This window comes from Ursus maritimus, unplaced genomic scaffold, assembly GCF_017311325.1.
Source record: "Ursus maritimus isolate PB19 unplaced genomic scaffold, ASM1731132v1 scaffold_24, whole genome shotgun sequence".
Classification (NCBI taxonomy): Eukaryota; Metazoa; Chordata; class Mammalia; order Carnivora; family Ursidae; genus Ursus; species Ursus maritimus.
In genome coordinates this window covers 45,944,625-45,963,554 of record NW_024424897.1, presented here as the reverse complement: position 1 = coordinate 45,963,554, position 18,930 = coordinate 45,944,625, and the positions used below count along the sequence as shown (strand labels likewise).

At 48.0% G+C, this 18,930-nt stretch overlaps 1 protein-coding gene across 1 annotated transcript in view; it reads left to right on the top strand.

Annotated features, from left to right (window-relative positions):
• Positions 1-3,416: 3,416 nt before the first annotated feature.
• The window catches only part of TRPV1 (transient receptor potential cation channel subfamily V member 1), a 29,691-nt gene continuing 14,177 nt past the window's right edge, over positions 3,417-18,930 (top strand). Inside the window, exons 1-11 of the mRNA XM_008695251.2 lie at positions 3,417-4,386; positions 5,462-5,628; positions 5,705-5,857; positions 6,334-6,474; positions 6,624-6,922; positions 7,461-7,640; positions 9,617-9,775; positions 11,513-11,608; positions 13,086-13,156; positions 17,547-17,712; positions 18,144-18,210. Of these exons, the coding sequence (XP_008693473.1) occupies positions 4,100-4,386; positions 5,462-5,628; positions 5,705-5,857; positions 6,334-6,474; positions 6,624-6,922; positions 7,461-7,640; positions 9,617-9,775; positions 11,513-11,608; positions 13,086-13,156; positions 17,547-17,712; positions 18,144-18,210 (1,786 nt within the window). The 5' untranslated portion in view covers positions 3,417-4,099. The remainder of the gene's footprint in view (positions 4,387-5,461; positions 5,629-5,704; positions 5,858-6,333; positions 6,475-6,623; positions 6,923-7,460; positions 7,641-9,616; positions 9,776-11,512; positions 11,609-13,085; positions 13,157-17,546; positions 17,713-18,143; positions 18,211-18,930) is intronic.

Genomic DNA, 18,930 nt, shown 5'->3' with positions numbered 1-18,930 from the left:
AGCTCTGGGATCCTCTGGGAATCAGAGCCATGGCAATAGCAGCTGCTGCCGTTGCTGGAAACGTTTTCCTTGAGTGCCAGAGTGTGCCCAGAGCTCATCCCTGCCAGCGTGGAGCAGCCACGGCCTGGGGAGGGGCCAAGGACCCCCACGGAGTCAGGGGAGGCAACTCTTCTTCCCACACCATTCCAGCTTTCTCCCTTCACGTAACAACAGCCTTGGAGCTCGCCGGTACCTGCCGTGTCTGGGGTGTGCCTGCGACTAACTGGTGAGTCCTTTATGTTTGTTGGCCAATGTCAATGTTAGCTTTTAGAATGGCATGGTGAGCTGTCGGAAGCTGGGCCTTGCCTCTGTCCAGCTGTGTGACTATAAGCAGTTCAACCAGCCTCTTAGCACCTCAGTTACCCCATCTGAACATGGGATAATCACAGTGACTGCCTTAAAGGTCATGGTGGCGCTTGAGTGAGTGAAGCTGTTGCTATAGTGCACTTAGCATGGCTAATTGTAAACACCTGGCAAGTGATAGTGGAGGCTGCTATTGTCAATGTGTATTATCTGCACCAGAGTCATCCTGGACCCTCATCCTGGAGCAAAGAGGCTGTGGGCCCTGCTGAGGCCAGTGGTCTGTGGTTGGAGGTTTCACCATATTGCCCTCTCTGTACTAAAGGGATGATGGGCTGGGAGGCAGGAGCCCTGGGTTCTTGTCCAGATTCCAGTCACTCTCTGTTTTGGGTAGAGTGCCTCTACCCCTCTACTCCACGAATTCACTACCTCTTTGGGTAGAGTGGCTCTTCATCCATAGTTTGGGTAGCCCCCCAGATCTCCATTCCTCTTTAAGAAATGCTCAGGTAGGCCAAGAGGGTAAGAATGATACAGGCTGGGTCCTGGACAAGCTCCCAAGAGCCTTCAGGGAGGCCAAAGGCAGACAGAAACTTTGAGCAGAGAGGGAGCAGGAGAGCCACACCCCAGGATGTCTCATTTGGATTGGGGAGAAAAGGGAGGCTTCTCCCAGGTCATGGGCAGCGTCCTCCCTGGCTCTGGAGTTGAGGAAAACCCAGAGGCCAAACCCAGTCTTTACTAAGCAGGGTCATTTTTTCAGGACTGTCCTTTAGTCCAGATTGGTGTTTGTGAGTCTTGCATAAACCAGAACCACCATCTCCATCAGACACCCCAAGTCATGGTTGGAAATTCTCCTATCGTTGCAGAACATTCAACTGTGACAGGTACATTGCCACGGGACTCATGTACTAGACACACCCAGGCCTGGCAGTGGCAGGCTATCCTGTCCCTGTCTACCCCACAGCCCAAAGCAAATGGCCTCTCAGTCCCTGTCCTTCCCTCTGCTCCTGAAGAAGCTTGGTTTCCAGTAGGGAATCGGGTGTGAGTCATGCAGTGCAGATTTGGGGTTTCTTGACCTACTGAATGATGTTACTGTGTGGGATGCTTCATGTTTCTTGGGTTTGGTTAGATTTGGACCACTCAGAGGAAGAGGCAAAAAGGAACATCGTAGAACAGTTCTGTGGAGGCTCCTGTTAACGGGTGCCCTTGTTGGGATGTTAAGAGCTATGCATCAGGCAGCAGGTTTATTCTTGGTTTTGTGGCCAGTCCTATCCAAGGGGATGGGAGAGACAGGCCTGGCCTATGGCCTGGATCTTACTCATACTTCATTTTGGGCTTTGAGCTTCCTGGGGAGCAGGAAGGTGCTACAGACTGGGGCTTCTGATGGGAAGGGGGTTGTCCCTGCCTGCCTGGCCCCAGGGCTGGGGAACCCTGGTCTCATCAGCCCCCCGCCCTGGGGTGAGATCTGGGGCTGAGTTGAATGGCTGAGAAGAGCCCCGAGCCTTCAGAGAGGTGGTGGAGTGCTGGAGATGCTCTGGAGCCAGGCTGCCACGTATCAGATCTGGGTTCCTCCTCTGCCTGTGTGGCCCCATGTAACCGCTGTGTCTGGGTCTCCTCCTGTGTCCAATATTTACTTCTTAGATATGTGAAAATGAAGTGAGTGCGTGGGAGGTGTTAGCATTCGCACAGCACATGCTCAAGCGTGTCAGTTATTTTCATTCTTACTAGCCTCCTGTGCCTTTTAAAGGTGACAGGCTCCCCATAGTATGAACAGTCCTGGACAGGAAGTTACTCTTTGAAAGCATAGCGAGTGCCTGTCTTCATGCTTCTGAAGCTTCTCATGGCTTCCTACCATCCACACAATAATGTCCACATCCTGTTCCTTGACATCCAAGTACAGCAGCCATCTGGTTTTGACCCTGCCACCTGTCTTCCAGTCCCCCTGGCTTCCTCTTCATTAGCTACTCTGGGATCCCCATCATCTCCCCAGTCTCGGACCAACCCTGCGCTCCTTCTGGGCCCAGATCCTCTGTCACTTCCTCCAGGAAGCCTTCTTCAGTACCCTGGCCCCTCCTGCGAGAGCCCTGTCCCAGCCAGCCCCTGGTCTCTGTCTCAGATGGGGCCTGAGTACTCTCCGTGACCCCAGCACCGTCCTAGGTTCCTGGTAGGATTCCATAGATGGGTGTTGAGTGATGGAATGAACAAATGGGTGAGTGGTCGGAAGTGGGATTCTCTGTGGCTGTGAACACTTCCTGCTGCAGGGTTTCCATCTGATGGATGACCCAGAGAAAGACTCAGGCCCTCCTGAAAGAGGAACAGCAGGCAGGAGGGAAAATGGGTCTGTCTTATTCACAGGATGCAGAGGGGTGAGGCTGCCTCATTTTTCCCCCCAAGGATCCGGGCATCAGATCATAGCTGATTTATTGCCAAGGCCCAGCCATGTGCTCTGAGTGCTCAGTGCCTGAACTTGCATTTGAAAATGCGGGTCTTGGAGTGCCTCCCGGTCCTTCAGTGGCTATTTTCTGGAATCCAGCCACTGCTGGAACATGAATCTCACTTCCTGTGCAAATGGGAACAAAAAAAGCTCTGTATCTGATCTCTTTCATGTCCCCCACAGGGACCAGCACAGCTTTTTTTTTCATAAGGAGGGGGATCAGGCAATCTCCCTGCTCAGGAGATCACAGGGTGTGGGGGAAATAAGGCAGTGCCAGATAGAAATTGCTAGACTGCATAATGGACGTTGCTAAGAAGGCCCTGAAGGATGATGGACCACCAACTGGGCCACTCTGGAGGGGTTGGGAGCATGACCAGGGCAGAGCTTGGGGGTGTGAAAGAGGCAGTATCAGTGCTGGACGCCAAGGGGAGGTGGCATCTGAAAGGTGGTAGGATCTGGGCAAGAGGAGGAGAAGGAAAGAAGCACCCTAAGTGGAGGCACTGCAGGAGCAAAGGCCCCTGAGACGTGGGACAGCCCTGGGTACTAGAGTGGGCATGCCCCACTGAGTGGAGCAAAGAATAGGAGAGGACGTTAGGAAGTGAGTGGAAAACAGTATCAAAACAAGTTCACGGCCATATGTGCTGGGAGGCCTGAACCAGCCCTGAATCACTTAAAATTTGAAAGTTCAGGGATGCTTGAAATATACTAATTTCACAACAATGACTAAAAGTGCAAAAAATCTCCTACAAACTCAACAGTTGCAGCCACTGGGCCGAAGAGCAAAGGCAGGCGAGCACATGGCTGGTGACAGGGACATGCCGCTCGCCTTGTTCGCGAACACACAGCCTGCCCTGCTCTTTGGGGTTGAGCCATGCTCACCACCGAGTTCTCCCCTGAGTGCACAGTCAGCGACAGCCACTGCCGTTGTTTCCCTTACTCTGATCTTGAAGGGAGGCTGAGCAGTGGTTATCATCCTACTTCGCAGATGGGGCATCTGAAGTCCAGGGAGGAGAGCAATACATTCAAGTCCTTCAGAGCCTGATGGCTCCAAGCTGGGGGACCCATTTACCCCTAAGCCCAATGCCCGTGGGGTTGCTAGGCCTGCTCACCCCTGGGGCCTCTGAGCTAGAAGGTACAGCACCTCTGGAAGCTTCAGTTCTGGGGAGCTAGTGCCAACAGCTATGGGACATCTGGGGTGTGCTGCTTCACAGGGGCTTTTGCAAGGAGGGCAGGTCGGGGCTAGAATCGTGTAGTCCTCAAGCTGGGAACAAACCTGATCTTGGTGGCTGCCCACAGGCTGCCTCTTAGGCCACAAAGGATCTGGCAAGGATGAAGAAATGGGGGAGCTCAGATTCAGGGGAGTCTGAGGACCCACCCCAAGAGTACTCCTGCCCAGACCCCCTGGATGGAGACCCGAATTCCAGGCCAGCTCCAGCCAAGCCCCACTTCTTCCCCACGGCTAAGAGCCGCAGCCGGCTTTTTGGAAAGTGTGACTCAGAGGAGGCTTCTCCTATGGATTGCTTTTATGAAGAAGGTCAGCTAGCCTCCTGCCCAGCCATCACAGTCAGCCCTGTTGTCATCATCCAGAAGCATGAGGATGGCCCCACCTGTGCCAGGTAAGCTGCATCCGGAGCCTGGCTCCCCTCCTCACCAAGAGCCGAAGTGGCTCACGTGGCTGAGGCCCCAGCTACGAGATAACACGTGGTGCTGTAGCTTATGGGCTGCAGGTCATAGATCCAGGAAGGTGGGGAGCCTTCAGAAATCGTGTGGTCCAGCAGCTGCCCTCATAGGAGCTTTGGGGCACATGGTCATGGAGGCATATATGCTGATTTTAGCTGCAGGCTGATATCTAGGTATCCAGGCCTCGAATGCTTACCAGCCCCAAACATTTAGACTTGAAGTTGAAAAGCTCAAAGCCAGGATGCTTTTATTTTTTTTATTTTTTATTTTTTAAAGATTTTATTTATTTATTTGACAGAGATAGAGACAGCCAGTGAGAGAGGGAACACAAGCAGGGGGAGTGGGAGAGGAAGAAGCAGGCTCCCAGCAGAGGAGCCTGATGTGGGGCTCGATCCCATAACGCTGGGATCACGCCCTGAGCCGAAGGCAGACGCTTAACCGCTGTGCCACCCAGGCGCCCTGCCGGGATGCTTTTAGACAGAGAGTGCAGAATAGTTCCAGTGAGGAACCCACCAGCATTCTTGCCTCTGCCGAGGAAGGTCAGGGAGGGTGCATAGACTAGCTAACCTCCGGGCCAGTGTGAGGACACTTTTTCATTTTGCAGTGGCCATCCAAACCCTTAAAACCCCTGCCTCCAGCCCCCTCCAGGCCACTACCTCCAGAGCCCCAGCTCCTGAGCAAGCAGAGAAGTGAGTGGCTTGGGTATTGGAGGAAGCGGTGGCAGGAAAGACTTTCTAGATGGTGCCTACAGACAGGGTGGGGGTAGAATGAGGCCACATGCACCCCATGGTTCCTTGTTACATCAGTTTCCTGGACAGTCACCTAGACTAAGGGATGGGTTTTTTTTTTTAATGTTTTTTTATTATATTATGTTAGTCACCATACAGTGAAGGGATGGGTTTTGTATAATGTTTTTTCCCCTTTTGGTTTGCTCTGAGCTTTCATCATGCTCCCTGATAAGCTCTGAAGGCAAATCGGAACGGTTAGCTGAAGGTGTTTTCTGGCCCCCAGGCGGCCGTCCCAGGACTCTGTCACTGCCAGGTCTGAGAAGAGCCTGAAGCTCTATGACCGCAGGAAGATCTTCGAAGCTGTTGCTCAGAATGACTGTGAGGAGCTGCAGAGCCTGCTGCTGTTCCTGCAGAAGAGCAAGAAGCACCTCATGGACAGCGAGTTCAAAGGTGGCCCCGCACAGCCAGATTCCCAGGAGGGGCCCTGGCTGCCGCGCCCGGCTCTGACCCCCACTCTGTCTTGCAGACCCAGAGACAGGGAAGACCTGTCTGCTGAAAGCCATGCTCAACCTGCACGATGGGCAGAACGCCACCATCCCCCTGCTCCTGGAGATCGCTCGGCAGACAGACAGCCTGAAGGAGTTTGTCAACGCCAGCTACACCGACAGCTACTACAAGGGTGAGGAGGGGTCTGGGGGCTGGCCTGGCGCTGTCCACAAGCACACCTGGAGCCAGGAGGCATTGTCAGGCCTGGGCAAGCCTTTCAGCTCCTCGTTCTCTGCACCAGCCACTGAGGTGGCAGCTCCTGGTCCCAGGGGGTCTTTGCCTTCCCCACCTGCTGGACTTGGTTTCTCCTGGTGCTGACGATCCCATCCTCCCCTCTGTGGACTTGCTGTTCTTTGCCTCTGGAAGCCATGGCTACTGTCTCTGCTACTGTTCCTTGACGTTGGGCAGTTTTGACTACTCTAGTTCCCAGTCTGATGTCCCTCCGGGGGTCTCTACTCCTGCCACAGGGACTCCCGGGGCCCCCTTTGGGCATTCTGGCCTGCTCTCCTCTTGCAGGGGGTCATCTGGCATTTTCTGCCCGAGTCTTCCCCTTGCACCTGTCCAAGCACAGAACTGTGAGTACAAAACCAACAGCACTCATCTCCACAGGCCAGACGGCCCTGCACATTGCCATTGAGAGGAGGAACATGGCCCTAGTGACCCTCCTGGTGGAGAATGGGGCAGACGTCCAGGCTGCAGCCAACGGAGACTTCTTTAAGAAAACCAAAGGGCGGCCTGGCTTCTACTTTGGTAGGGACACCATGTGGCAGAAACTTGGTCTTTTTTGACAATTGCTAAGGGGAGGTTTGGGGTGGAGACAGAGGGATTTGGAGGCTGGGTGGTCCAGGGACCAAGCTAGTCTATTCCTGAGGCCCATCATATACCTGTGTTGGCCACAGGTGAGCTGCCTCTCTCCTTGGCTGCATGCACCAACCAGCTGGGCATTGTGAAGTTCCTGCTGCAGAATTCTTGGCAGCCAGCGGACATCAGCGCCAGGGACTCAGTGGGCAACACAGTACTGCACGCGCTGGTAGAGGTGGCCGACAACACAGCGGACAACACCAAATTTGTGACAAGCATGTACAATGAAATTCTGATCCTAGGGGCCAAGCTCCACCCTACACTGAAGCTGGAGGAGCTCACCAACAAGAAGGGACTGACACCACTGGCTCTGGCTGCCAGGAGTGGGAAAATTGGGGTAGGGGGAGGCTCCATGCCTGAGCTAGGGGTGTGACTTTCGAGGGTGCTATGGGAGGGGACTGCCTGCCTTGCTGCACACCTGGCATCACCACCCTGCAGAGCCCTGCTGCTATGACACTAGCCTGTAGGGGTGGGGTAGAATTGTGAGATGCTAAGCAGAAACCAGGCGTCACGCCTGTCTCTTTCTGATTTCCACCTCTGAGCAGCACCAACCAGGCGTGGAGTGGGGGTGAGGTGCTGGCATCTGGGCATGTGGGTGGGTTGAGCCAAGGGTGAAATGGATGTGACCAGGTATGATCAGCCAATGTGATCAGGCAATGATGAGTCTGATGTGGCTGTGGTTGGGGTCTGAATTAGTGGGCAGGTTGGTCAGGAGGCTGCTGGATAGAAGTGAGGGTTCTCCTGAGGCTGGGTTGGGTCTCCAGCTGGGCTAGGAAGCAGACTTATTGTTGAGGCAGAGCTGGTGGCCTGGTGGGGATGTGCCTGTGGCGGGGCTCCAGGCTGGCATCTCACAGGCTTTTGTATCCCTGTGGTAGGTCTTGGCCTATATTCTCCAGAGGGAGATCCAGGAGCCTGAGTGCAGGCATCTGTCCAGGAAGTTCACTGAATGGGCATACGGGCCCGTGCACTCCTCGCTCTACGACCTGTCCTGCATTGACACTTGTGAGAAGAACTCGGTGCTGGAGGTGATCGCCTACAGCAGCAGCGAGACCCCTGTGAGTGGGCCTGGGTGTGGCCTGGTCAGGGTGGGGTCCTGGCCTCATCGTGCCCCAACCCCCACCCCAGCCCCCATCCAGCTTTGCCTGCCCTTTCATCAGTGAAAACCTGCTGCCTGGGGCCTAGGCCCTGATGCCTCATCTCCCCATTTATTCCCACTGAATGTTTTCCTTCATCATACAAATAATGTAGGGTAATTTTCCCATAAAGACATAAATATTTCTGATAGACAAAAAGAATCCCCTTTTTATACCATGTAAAAACGTGGCTTCATTTTGTTTACATAAATGGGGGTCCTACTATACAAAATGTAGAACAACCAGTTTTTTTCATTTAATCTGTGTCTTGTAGACCATGTTATATCAGTATATATGGGCCTGCTTCATTTGAAAAATCTCCGGCTGCATAATATTTCATAGTAGGGATGGGGAGTAAAAGCCCATTGGAGGACATTTAAGTTATTTCCAGTTTTTTGCCTCTACAGTGCTGCAGGCCACTGGGCATGAGTTTAGGAATTTTTCTAGGATGCTGGAATTGGAATTCCTAAATCAAAAAAGATGTATGTTTTAACATTTTAATAGCTATTGCCAAGTTGTCCTCCAAAAAGACTGCATCGATTCATTTGCCCACCACCAATGGGAGTACGTCTACCCATGTCCTTGTCAACCTGGGTATTAGCAATCTTTTCTCAAAAACTAATTTAAGTTCTTGGGGCCAAAAAGACTATCCTATTGATGTCTTAATTCTCATTTTCTTGACTAATGTGAGGTAGATAGTTTTTCAGTAATTATCTGACCATTTCTTTGGTAGATTTTCTGTTCATTGTCCTTGGCCATCTCTTCTACTGGACTGTTGGCCCCATTCCTTTTGGTTTGTAGGTGCTCTTCTTATAGAATGAATTTATTCTTTCTCTATTGTAAATGTTGCACATATTTTATTTTCTTCCAGTCTGTCTCTTGTCTTCCAACTTCATATAAGGCATCATTTGCTTATAAAACGTTTTCATTTTGAAAGTCAAATTAGTCTTTTTCCTTTATAGCTTCTGTGACTTGTATCTTGCTTTGCAAGGTCTTTCGCATTTCAAGATTGTACACATAACCTTCGATACTTTTTGTTTAGCTCCTTTGTAGGTATTTTATGTTTGGCTCCTTAATTTATCTAGAACTTTTTTTTATGTAGGTGTGAGGTAGGCATCTTACTTACTTATTTTGTTTCCAAATGAGGGTCCCAGGGCCACTGAATAAAAAGTCTGTCCTGCCACCACTGCTTAGAAAGGCCACCTTCCCTGTCTGTATTTTCTAAGGTGATACCTGCCCCAGAGGCTGACCCAGGGGGTGGAGTCCCTGCTGTCAGTGAGAAGGGGCTGCCACTGTATCTCACAGGACAGAGGCTGTGTTTACAGGGGCAAAGTTCAGGGGAGAGAGCGATCTAGCCTGCTTTGCTCTGCCCTGTCAGCCTCCACCTGGGCTGCCATGCTGGATCAGGGCCTTGGACTCAGAATCCCCAAGGGCTGGCACATGAAGGAAATGGCTCCAAAAAGCCTGGGGTGTTTGACCTAGAGAGGAGAGGGCTGTGGGGCCATAGCTGCCATTTTCATGGCTCTGAAGGCTGTCTTGGGCAGAAATTCAGTACTGGGGTCCCCGAGTACAGAACTGGGACCCCTGGTGGAAACCAGAGAAGACCAACTTTCCTCCAGAGGATAGATCTTCCTGACAGTTAGCATTTCTCCCCAGGCTGTGTGAGGCAGCAAGGAGATTCCTATCCCCAAAGGTATTGAAGAAGACATTGAACAGGGACCTCGTTGGGGAGCTTAAGCGTGTGCTGGGGGTTGGGCTTGATGGCCTGTAAAGGTTAGGATGACCTGATTTTGGCTCATCCATCTTAGGGTACTGGAACTTTAACAGAGATTTCTTGGATGTGAGATTTTGTGGTTTCTGGCTGGGGAGTGAGCCTCACCTCTCTCTGCTCCCCTTAGAACCGCCACGACATGCTTCTGGTGGAACCGCTGAACCGACTCCTGCAGGACAAATGGGACAGATTTGTCAAGCGCATCTTCTACTTCAACTTCTTCGTCTACTGCTTGTATATGATCATCTTCACCACGGCAGCCTACTACAGGCCTGTGGATGGCTTGGTGCGCACTGAGGCTCGGCCTCGACAGGGAGGTGGGGAGAGGGATGGGCATTCTTACAAGACCCCCAAGACCCAGGCCAGGCCAGGCCCTGGACTCCTTCCCAGCTTGCTGGAGAGATGAAAGGATCACCTGGAGCTCCTTATGTACCCATGCTCTGCCTTCCATCTCTCAGGATGTCCTAGCGACCCTCCCCAACCCCTTCTCAGTCCCTCCTTTAGCCTCCTGGTTCCGTGAGGCCGAATGTGTGGTCTGTGAGGTCCCTGATGGCAGAGGAGGGACAATAGGTTAGAAAAGAGGGAGGAATTAGGGCTCCAGAAGCAGCTTTTCCCTGGGTTGGCTGTCTGCAAGGTCATGGGCTGTCATGAGCCCTGAGCCCATTGCCATCCTGCTGACCTGCCCACTTTTGTTCACTCACTCACACATTTTTCTTTCCTTGGACATCTACTTTCGAGCCCTTCTCCTTCTCCTTCTCCTCCTCCTTCTCCTTCTCCTCCTCCTTCTCCTCCTCCCCCTCCCCCTCCTCCTCCTCCTCCTCCTCCTTCTTTTAAGATTTTATTTATTTATTTATTTATTTATTTATTTGAGAGAGAGAGAGAGCACAAGCAGGCAGAGCAGCAGGCAGAGGGAGAGGGAGAAGCAGGCTCCCCACTGAGCAGAGAGCCCAACATGGGGCTCCGTCCCAGGACCCTGGGATCATGACCTGAGCCGAAGGCAGACGCTTAATCAACTGAACCACCCAGGCGCCCCTTGAGCACATCTTCTGTGCCAGGTCCTGGGCCACCCATCAAATCAGCTGAAGACCTGACTTCTTCCTCTGCCAGGAGCCATCGACTCCTTTGAGTTACTGTATTGAATCCTTTCCATTCAGTACCCAAGCACTTAATTTGTTGCCGTTATTTCCAGGGCAACTTGCTTATAAATTTGATTTAAAATTCCACTTCCAAGTTAGGTAAAACCTGGCTTCTATCCACCTAGTAAGGCCATTTAATAATTTCATTTTATGAGAAAAGAGAAACATGCTAATAAGACAAGCTAGTGAAGCAGTGTTTACAAACAATTGATGGCAAGCAGAAAGGAAACCCACCCCAGGAAAGTGTCTGAGACACAAGGATGACACACGTGTAAGGGACGTTCCACCTTCCACCATCCATGGGAAACCTTTACAGGGGCTCACTGTGGCTGTGGAAGCAGCAGGAAGCGTATGGCATTGAGTGTATAGGAATGTATAGGAATGTCTCCACCTATGCCATCACCCTCCTCTTAGCAGAGCTCGGGACTGGGACATTGTCTGGAGGCAGCACAGCACTGTAAGGATACCTAGAGGCTTCCACTTTGGGAATCAGGTCCCACGGAGGGGCTTCTTTGCAGTGTCCCCAATAATGCACTGTCTTTAATTATGCCTCTCTCTCTTTTTAAAAAAGATTTTATTTATTTATTTGAGAGAGAGAGAGAGAGAGACAGAGATAACAAGAGAGAGTGCAAATGGGGAGGAGAGGGAGAAGCAGGCTCCCCACTGAGCAGGGAGCCCAACATGGGGCTCGATCCCAGGACCCTGGGGTCATGACCTAAGCAAAATGCAGACCCTTAACTGACTGAGCCACCTGGGCATCCCTATGCCTCTCTCGATAGAGGCTGAGCCTCTTGGGCAGGGGTTGGCTCTTAATCACAGGGCTTGGTAAATGTTTGTTGAGTCAATGAATGAGTGAAAGGAGTCACTAACTTCTCTGCACTTTGCAGCCTCCCTATAAGCTGAAACACACCGTTGGGGACTATTTCCGAGTCACTGGTGAGATTCTTTCTGTATCAGGGGGAGTCTACTTTTTCTTCCGAGGGGTAAGCATTCCTTCCCACACTGTGAGATTCCATTATCACCAAAACCCAAAGCGAAGAGACTCACTCATTGCTCACTCACTCTTTAATTCATGGGAGAGATACACAGGTGAAGATGAGAGCTCTCCAGGCATTCATGACTAGGGGTTGAGGGTCTGCCCCGTGGGTTCCTGCAGGCCCAGGGTAGTCACATTCAAAGACAGTCAGGACTCCTCACTGAATGTACAGTTGACCCTTGAAAACTGTAGGGATTAGGTGTGCCAAATGCCCCCACAATCAAAAGTCTGCATATAACTTTTGACTTCCCCCCAATTTAACTACTAATAGCCCACTATTGACTGGAAGCCTGACCAATAACATAAACAGTCAATTAACACGTATTCTGTATGATATAGGTATTATATTCTTACAATAAAGTAAGCTAGAGAAAAGAACATGTTATTAAGAATATCATAAGGAAGATAAAATACATTTATAGTACTATACTATATTTATATAAAAAACCCTGCATATAAGTGGTCCCTCACAGTTCCAAACCATGTTGTTCAAGGATCAACTAATATTTAATTACAGAAGTAGAATGGAAGCCTCTTAAGTGACAGGATCATGACTGGTAGGTGTTCAATTAATCCAAACAGTCTGTTAACGTTCAAAATAGTGAAAGAAATCTACACATACAATGGCATCATTTTATTTTACCTGAAAATACATGCATATTCCTTGGCGATTAACATGTGAACAGTCTTTTCTTTGAAATTGGGGCCACTGTTACATGTTACACTGTTGCAAATAATTGGAGATTATTGTGATGTTTTTCCCCTTAATCTTTTAAATCTAAGCTACACCCAGTTTTTCTTAGTGACTCACCATTAAGGAGTCTTTCCAAATCATCGGACTCTGTCTTCACAGAAGCAATTGTCTTTATTTTATACTCATATTTTATATTATAATAAAATACAAAGCAAGTGCAGTGGGCAAAAAGCACTCTTGGCAACCAGCATTAACTGGTGGGAGGGAGTGGGGTGTGTGGGTGAGAGAGGATCTCCTAGCCACCAGCACTCACTGTGGGCATCATTCAGAATGTTTTTAGGGAGAGGAGAGCACTGGCTAATCTGGTGACTTCGTTCAGTGGAGGCTGATTAAAGAATTTTTACTTTAATACGCAGTTCTTAAAGAAAACTAGGGGAAAATGCACATATTAGGAAGAAGAAAAAAATCCATCTCATCATTCAAACACAGCAATTAATAATATTTTGATGATTTTCCTTCCTGTCTTTAATTCTAACTATAGTTGTAATTCCACTCTCTATTTTAAAAAATCTCTCCCGACTGAGTTACATAAATTAGCCTCACTGTTCTACCCTCTTCGGAATCTCTGCTTTGACGCAGTCCTGTGTTCCATTGTAGGCCATTTAGGAAACATCGCAAGTACTCACCATTTAGCCTTTTCTGGGATCTTATTCTCTCTATTTGCCTGCAGATTCAGTATTTCCTGCAGAGGCGGCCGTCACTGAAGACCTTGTTTGTGGACAGCTACAGTGAGATGCTTTTGTAAGTGACACTTTGACGCGTATGCCTCAATAGCAGACAGCATCTTTTGGCCCAGTCCTAAGATTCTAGCCATCAGTTCTCACCCCCCCTTTCACATGTGGTGGGCCTGGGACATAGCAGGACCTCACAAACATGTTGAATGAATGATGGAAGGCCCTCAGAAAATGTGTGTTCAGTGAGTGGATGCTGAGGCCCTACTCTATGTCAGATATGCCCCGGGTGCTAGGGAATGACAGAGGCGGGCTCAAGTGGCTTATGGTCTGAGTTGCAATCTGAATACTCTTGTTCATTTTTTTCATACATTTGTTCAACCATTGGACATTCACTGAGTTGGCACTGGGATACTGAGATGAAACAGATATGATTCCTATCTTCAAGGAATTTCCAATCTTTAGGGCAGGGTCTCTCAGCCTTGGCACTGTGGACATTTTGGACTGGATGATTCTTTGCTGTGGGGCTGTCCAATGCATTGTAGAATGTTTAGCAACGTTCCTGGCCTCTACTTTCCAGATGCCAGTAGCACTCTCCCGGTCCCCCAGTCTTGACAGCCAAAAATGTATCCAGATGTTGCCAAATGCCCCCTACTTGGGGAGGTACGTTGATAAGCAAAAACATAGTTATAAAGCAATGTGGATGTCATTGAGAACCTCCTTCCCTCACAAAATAAACTGGAACCTTATGAAGTTTCCTTGCAGGACCCAGGATACAAAGGGGGCCTTCAGATGGGGATGGGTTCTTCTCCTGGGATCTCTTCTATGGACTTCACTCTATTTCTAGGCTTCCCTCATTCCTGAAGCCTCTCTCTTGATTCCTGGCAAATACAAGTAGTTGATTCTCTTCAAATTGTAGCTCGCTTGTCCCTAGGACTCACAAATCCCATCCTTTTACTGTAATCTTGAGATGCTTACACTTTTGTTTTATTTTGTTTTGTTTTTTATTAGTTTCAGGGGTTGAATTTAGTGATTCATCAGTTGCATTTAACACCCAGAGCTCATTCCGTCAATTGCCTTCCTTAAGGCCCATCACCCAGTTAATGACCCCTTCCCCCCACCCACCTCCCCTCCAGCAACCCTCAGTTTATTTCCCAGAGTTCAGCATCTCTATGGTTTGCCTCTCTCAATTTTCATCTTATTTTATTTTTCCTTCCCAGTGCCTATGTTCATCTGTTTTGTTTCTTAAATTCTACATGTGAGTGAAATCATATGGTATTTGTCTTTCTCTGAGATACTTACACTTGAACCCCAAAGGGCAGGGTCTATAGGGTTAGTATAATGCTGGTTTGCTTTACTAAGAGAAGCAATATTCTCCTACATAGCATTAGGCCAATAAACTTGATTCTATTTCTAGGAAGACCCATTGTAGGCAGGTTAGAAATTTATTTTATGTTTTCAAAGCTATCCATGCACATAGGGAAACATGGAAGAGTACTAAAAACTTATAGTCAGTATATGAGTTCCTCATCTTAACCCTTCCCATTCCTTGTATTCCTCCTTCCCAGGGACAATCACTTTTCATTCTTGTAACTTTCTTCTGACGTTTACTTACCTGGTAGATGAGGATTTAGTATCTTTGTACTTCCTTCCCTTCTTCTTCCACTCCTCTAGCCTTCTAATGTGGTTCATAGTAATTTTTGTTTTACTGGATATCGAGTAATTTACGTTCTTAGGTCTCTACAAGCATATTCACAGCTGAGCTTCATCATATACTATATCTTTTTTTCTTGTTTTTCCTAAAGTTAGTAATTGTCTCATTTTTACTCGTTTAGGTTTCTTTGTATCCACTGTTAACTCGTCCCACATATTTGGAAGCCTCTCAGTACAATTTTTCTCAAAATCAGTCACCTGAATTATATGATTGGAATCCCCTGCTCCTTTTTTTTTTCTTGAGGGATTTCCTCCTGGAGTGCTGTCCTCTCTTTCTAACTGAGCTGGTTGCTCTTTGGGCCTGCTGCTTAGCTGTCATCCTGGGACTCCTCTTTGCTGCCAGCCTTGGGGTGCTCACTGCTGTCCTCCTGGGTTAGACTCCTGTCTCTTTCTTGATCTTCCTCCTTGTTTTATTTGAGCACATCCTTCAGTATTGTCATCTGGTGAAAAGGATGGTCTTGTGGTGGAGAGCACAGTGAGGCAGCTTTCACCATACGTGGTTCTTGAGTCTCACTGCTGTCACGTATACATCCAAGGTGTTAGCCCTTCCCTAGCACCTTGGAGATCCCTTTCACTTCTCTCCTGATTTGGATCCCTTATTTTCTGAACCTTATGTCTTCCTCTTTACTGATTCACTCCTTTGTTTGGGGGGAAGGCATCCTTTAGCCAAAGAGAGAGGACACATAGTAGGGAAGGGGGGAGTAAAATTTATTTTAAATCTGGCATGTCTGAAAATATTCTACGACACCTTCATGTTTTGTTGATAGCTTGGTTGGGTATAAAATTCTTCTAAAAATTTGAAGATACTTCTCCATTGTTTCCTTGTTTCCAGTATTCTAGATGACAAACTCAAAACCATTCTGATTCTGGATCCTCCTTTAAGACCTGGTTTGGTTTTCCTCTTTGTAAATCTGTAGTATCTTCTATTTGTTCCTAGTGTTCTGAAACTTAATGATGTAGTCTTGATGTAGATGTGTTTTTATCCAATGTTCTGGGCACTTAGGGGGCTCTTTCATTCTGGAAATTTATATCCTTTATTTCTTAATTTCTCTTCTGGAACCCTATGATATGTATATTGAACTTCCTGACCTAGTCTGAACCAGTTCTTATATTTTTCACCTGTGTTTTATCTCTTTATCTTTGACTGTTCTTTCCGGGAGGTTCAGATCAACTTTAATTTCCAAACCTTCTATTGAGTTTATTATTTTTTATATCATGTTTTTAATTTCTAGGTACTCTTAAAAAAATTCTTTGTTCCTTATTTATAGCATTCTATTCTTTTTTCATTGATGCAATCTTCTTTTGTCTCTCTGAGACTGTTAAGATAGTTTTTGGTAATTTTGTCTTCTTTTTGCATAGGTTTTATTTTCTCCAAGTTCTTGTTTCCCAATTTCTTGTTTTGCTCTATCTTTTGTGTTAGAGAATATTTGGAAATTTTTGATATCTGCTCATGAGTAAGAGTGGAGGACTGAAAAGCTGTTTAGAAGCTCTTTTTGAAAATTAAAAAAAAAGATTTTATTTATTTATTTGACAGAGAGTGGGAGAGAGAGCAAGAGAAATACAAGCAGGGGGAGCAGCAAAGGGAGAGGGAGAAGCAAGCTCCCCACTGAGCAGGGAGCCATGGAGCAGGGCTTGAGCCCAGGACACTAGGCTCATGACCCAAGCCAGGGGCAGACACTTAATTGACTGAGCCACCTAGGCGTCTCTAGAAGCTCTTAATGTGTGAATAGGGCTTATCAATTTTGAGCTTCACTATAAACTAGTCTGTGTAAGTTATTTATTGAAGAATATCCAAAGTTAGTCGATTGCATCTTTTCAGTATTCTACCCGAAGGGAAGAAGTCTGGCTGCCAGATTTCTGAGAACTGAGTGGAAAGGAGGGCTTTCTGTAATCTGAATTATATAAAAATCATATAGTCTCCTGCTTTTGGTAAAATACCAATGTTTTCACTGTTGTTTGATGAAAGTGGATCCAAGGATCCTCTGTTTTACCTTCTTCAGAGATGAAACCTCCACTCTTCCTTATTTTAGGTCTTTTCACCTCTCCTCCAGAGGTTCCTAAGCCTTTTGAGACTCCTTGATTAAATGAATTGGTTCTCAGCTTTGCCCTGTACAGATATGGGTTTAGTTTTGTTGCATCTGCTATGCTAAGTCAGTTTCCATTTGTCCACTGCTTCCCAAATTCATATGTGGGGGCTCCATCTGCCCCCACAGCAGCTCTTTACCTATGTCAACTGTGTCAATTCTTATTTTGGCTAAGGTTCTGCGAATACAGAGAATAGTTTTCCTTTGCAGCAGAATTCCAGTTGATGAGCCAGTCTACTGACATCAGTTTGCAGTAGACTCAGATCAGCACAGTGGTAATTTTTTGCTGGGTTCTCTCATACAAATGGGAGTTGAGGTGGTCAGTGTGGTCTACAGTGTAAAGGTAGTTGGGGGAATTTTCAGGAGGAGGCCATGATGAACAAGGAGACCTGGGATGAATATGTAAAGTACTACAAATATACTGTATAGTTGTCTATGTACTGTATTAATATTTGTGCTTTCTACAAAAAGAGAATAAGATTTTGCACCCCCCAACCAACTTTTGCCCCCTTGGGGATGCTGTTGCTCCCACGGAGTATCATGGGCTAAAGGAGGCAGGACAGCCAAGCCTAGCTCCTACCACAGCTTATGGTCTGTGCTTCTGAGGGGGTGCCAGGTCTCTTGGGTGCTCACAGACAGAGCTTCCTATCCCTCCACCTTCAGTTTTGTGCAGTCACTGTTCATGCTGGGGACCGTGGTGCTGTACTTCTGCCACCACAAGGAGTACGTGGCCTCCATGGTGTTCTCCCTGGCCATGGGCTGGACCAACATGCTCTACTACACCCGAGGCTTCCAGCAGATGGGCATCTATGCTGTTATGATTGAGAAGGTGGGTGCCAGTGTCCAGGTAGATTCTCCACAGAGCCTGTCTATACCAGGGGTATGTGGGACATGGTCTACAAACTCTGTCCATCCTCTGTAATGTCTGGGGAGGTGCTAGTTTAGTTCAGGACCCACTTTCCCAGCTAATTCCTCAAGAATCAGGCTATATGGCCCTGACCCAGGTTTGGGGGCTCCCCTGAAACTTGACCCCTCTATATACCAGCCCCTCTCTCCCACCAGAACAAAGGCCAAGGAAGGGGGAGCTATGGATGACTTCCTTATGACCCCAGAACTGAAAACCACCAGACCAAACCTTCCTGCATGTTCTCCGGTTCTACTTGGGCTCAAGATTAACCCCCAGGTTGACATAGTCCTGACCCTTCCCTTGGCCTTGCCTGGGACTGGACTTGGTTCTGACAAGCCTGCTCTCTCCTGCAGATGATCCTGAGAGACCTGTGTCGCTTCATGTTTGTCTACCTTGTTTTCTTGTTCGGGTTTTCCACAGGTAATTGGCTTGCTCAGGGCTGTTGGGGGGCAGAGATCCTGCTCACCTCAGCTTCCTGAGGACTCTGCAGGGGCTGGGTGGGGAGAGGCCCACTGGGGTGTCTATCTGCAGGTGACAGAGCTGGAAAATAAAGAACACACAGAAATGAGCAGGAGAACCTGGAAATGTAATTCATGAAACATTGTAAGAAATTTTAGAGGTAGGAAGTGCTGTTTGCCTATATATAGTATAGCTGCATTTTGGCTTAGCTTTTTTTTTTTACTTTTTATTTTTAATAATTAATTAATTAATTAATTTGGCGAGAGGGGGAGAGAGAGAGAGAGAGCAGGAGAGGGGCAGAGGGAGAAGGGGAGAAAGAATCTTAAGTAGGCTCCATGCCCAGCACAAAGCCTGACCTCATGACCCTGAGATCATGACTTGAGCTAAAATCAGGAATTGGCACTTAACTAGCTGAGCCATCCAGGTGCCCCTTTTTAAATTTTAATTTTGACGTTATTTCAGATTTTCAGAAAACTTGTAAGAATAATGCAAATAACTTTTCTTTACTTATTACCCCGATTCCCCAAATTATACCACATTTTAAAATCACATTCTCTCCCTGCTACACACACACAGACACATGCACACACACGCACGTGCCAAAGTAAAAAATACCACCACCAAAGTTAAAAAAAAAATAGTAAGCTGCAGACGTGATCAGCCCTTTACCACTGCATAACG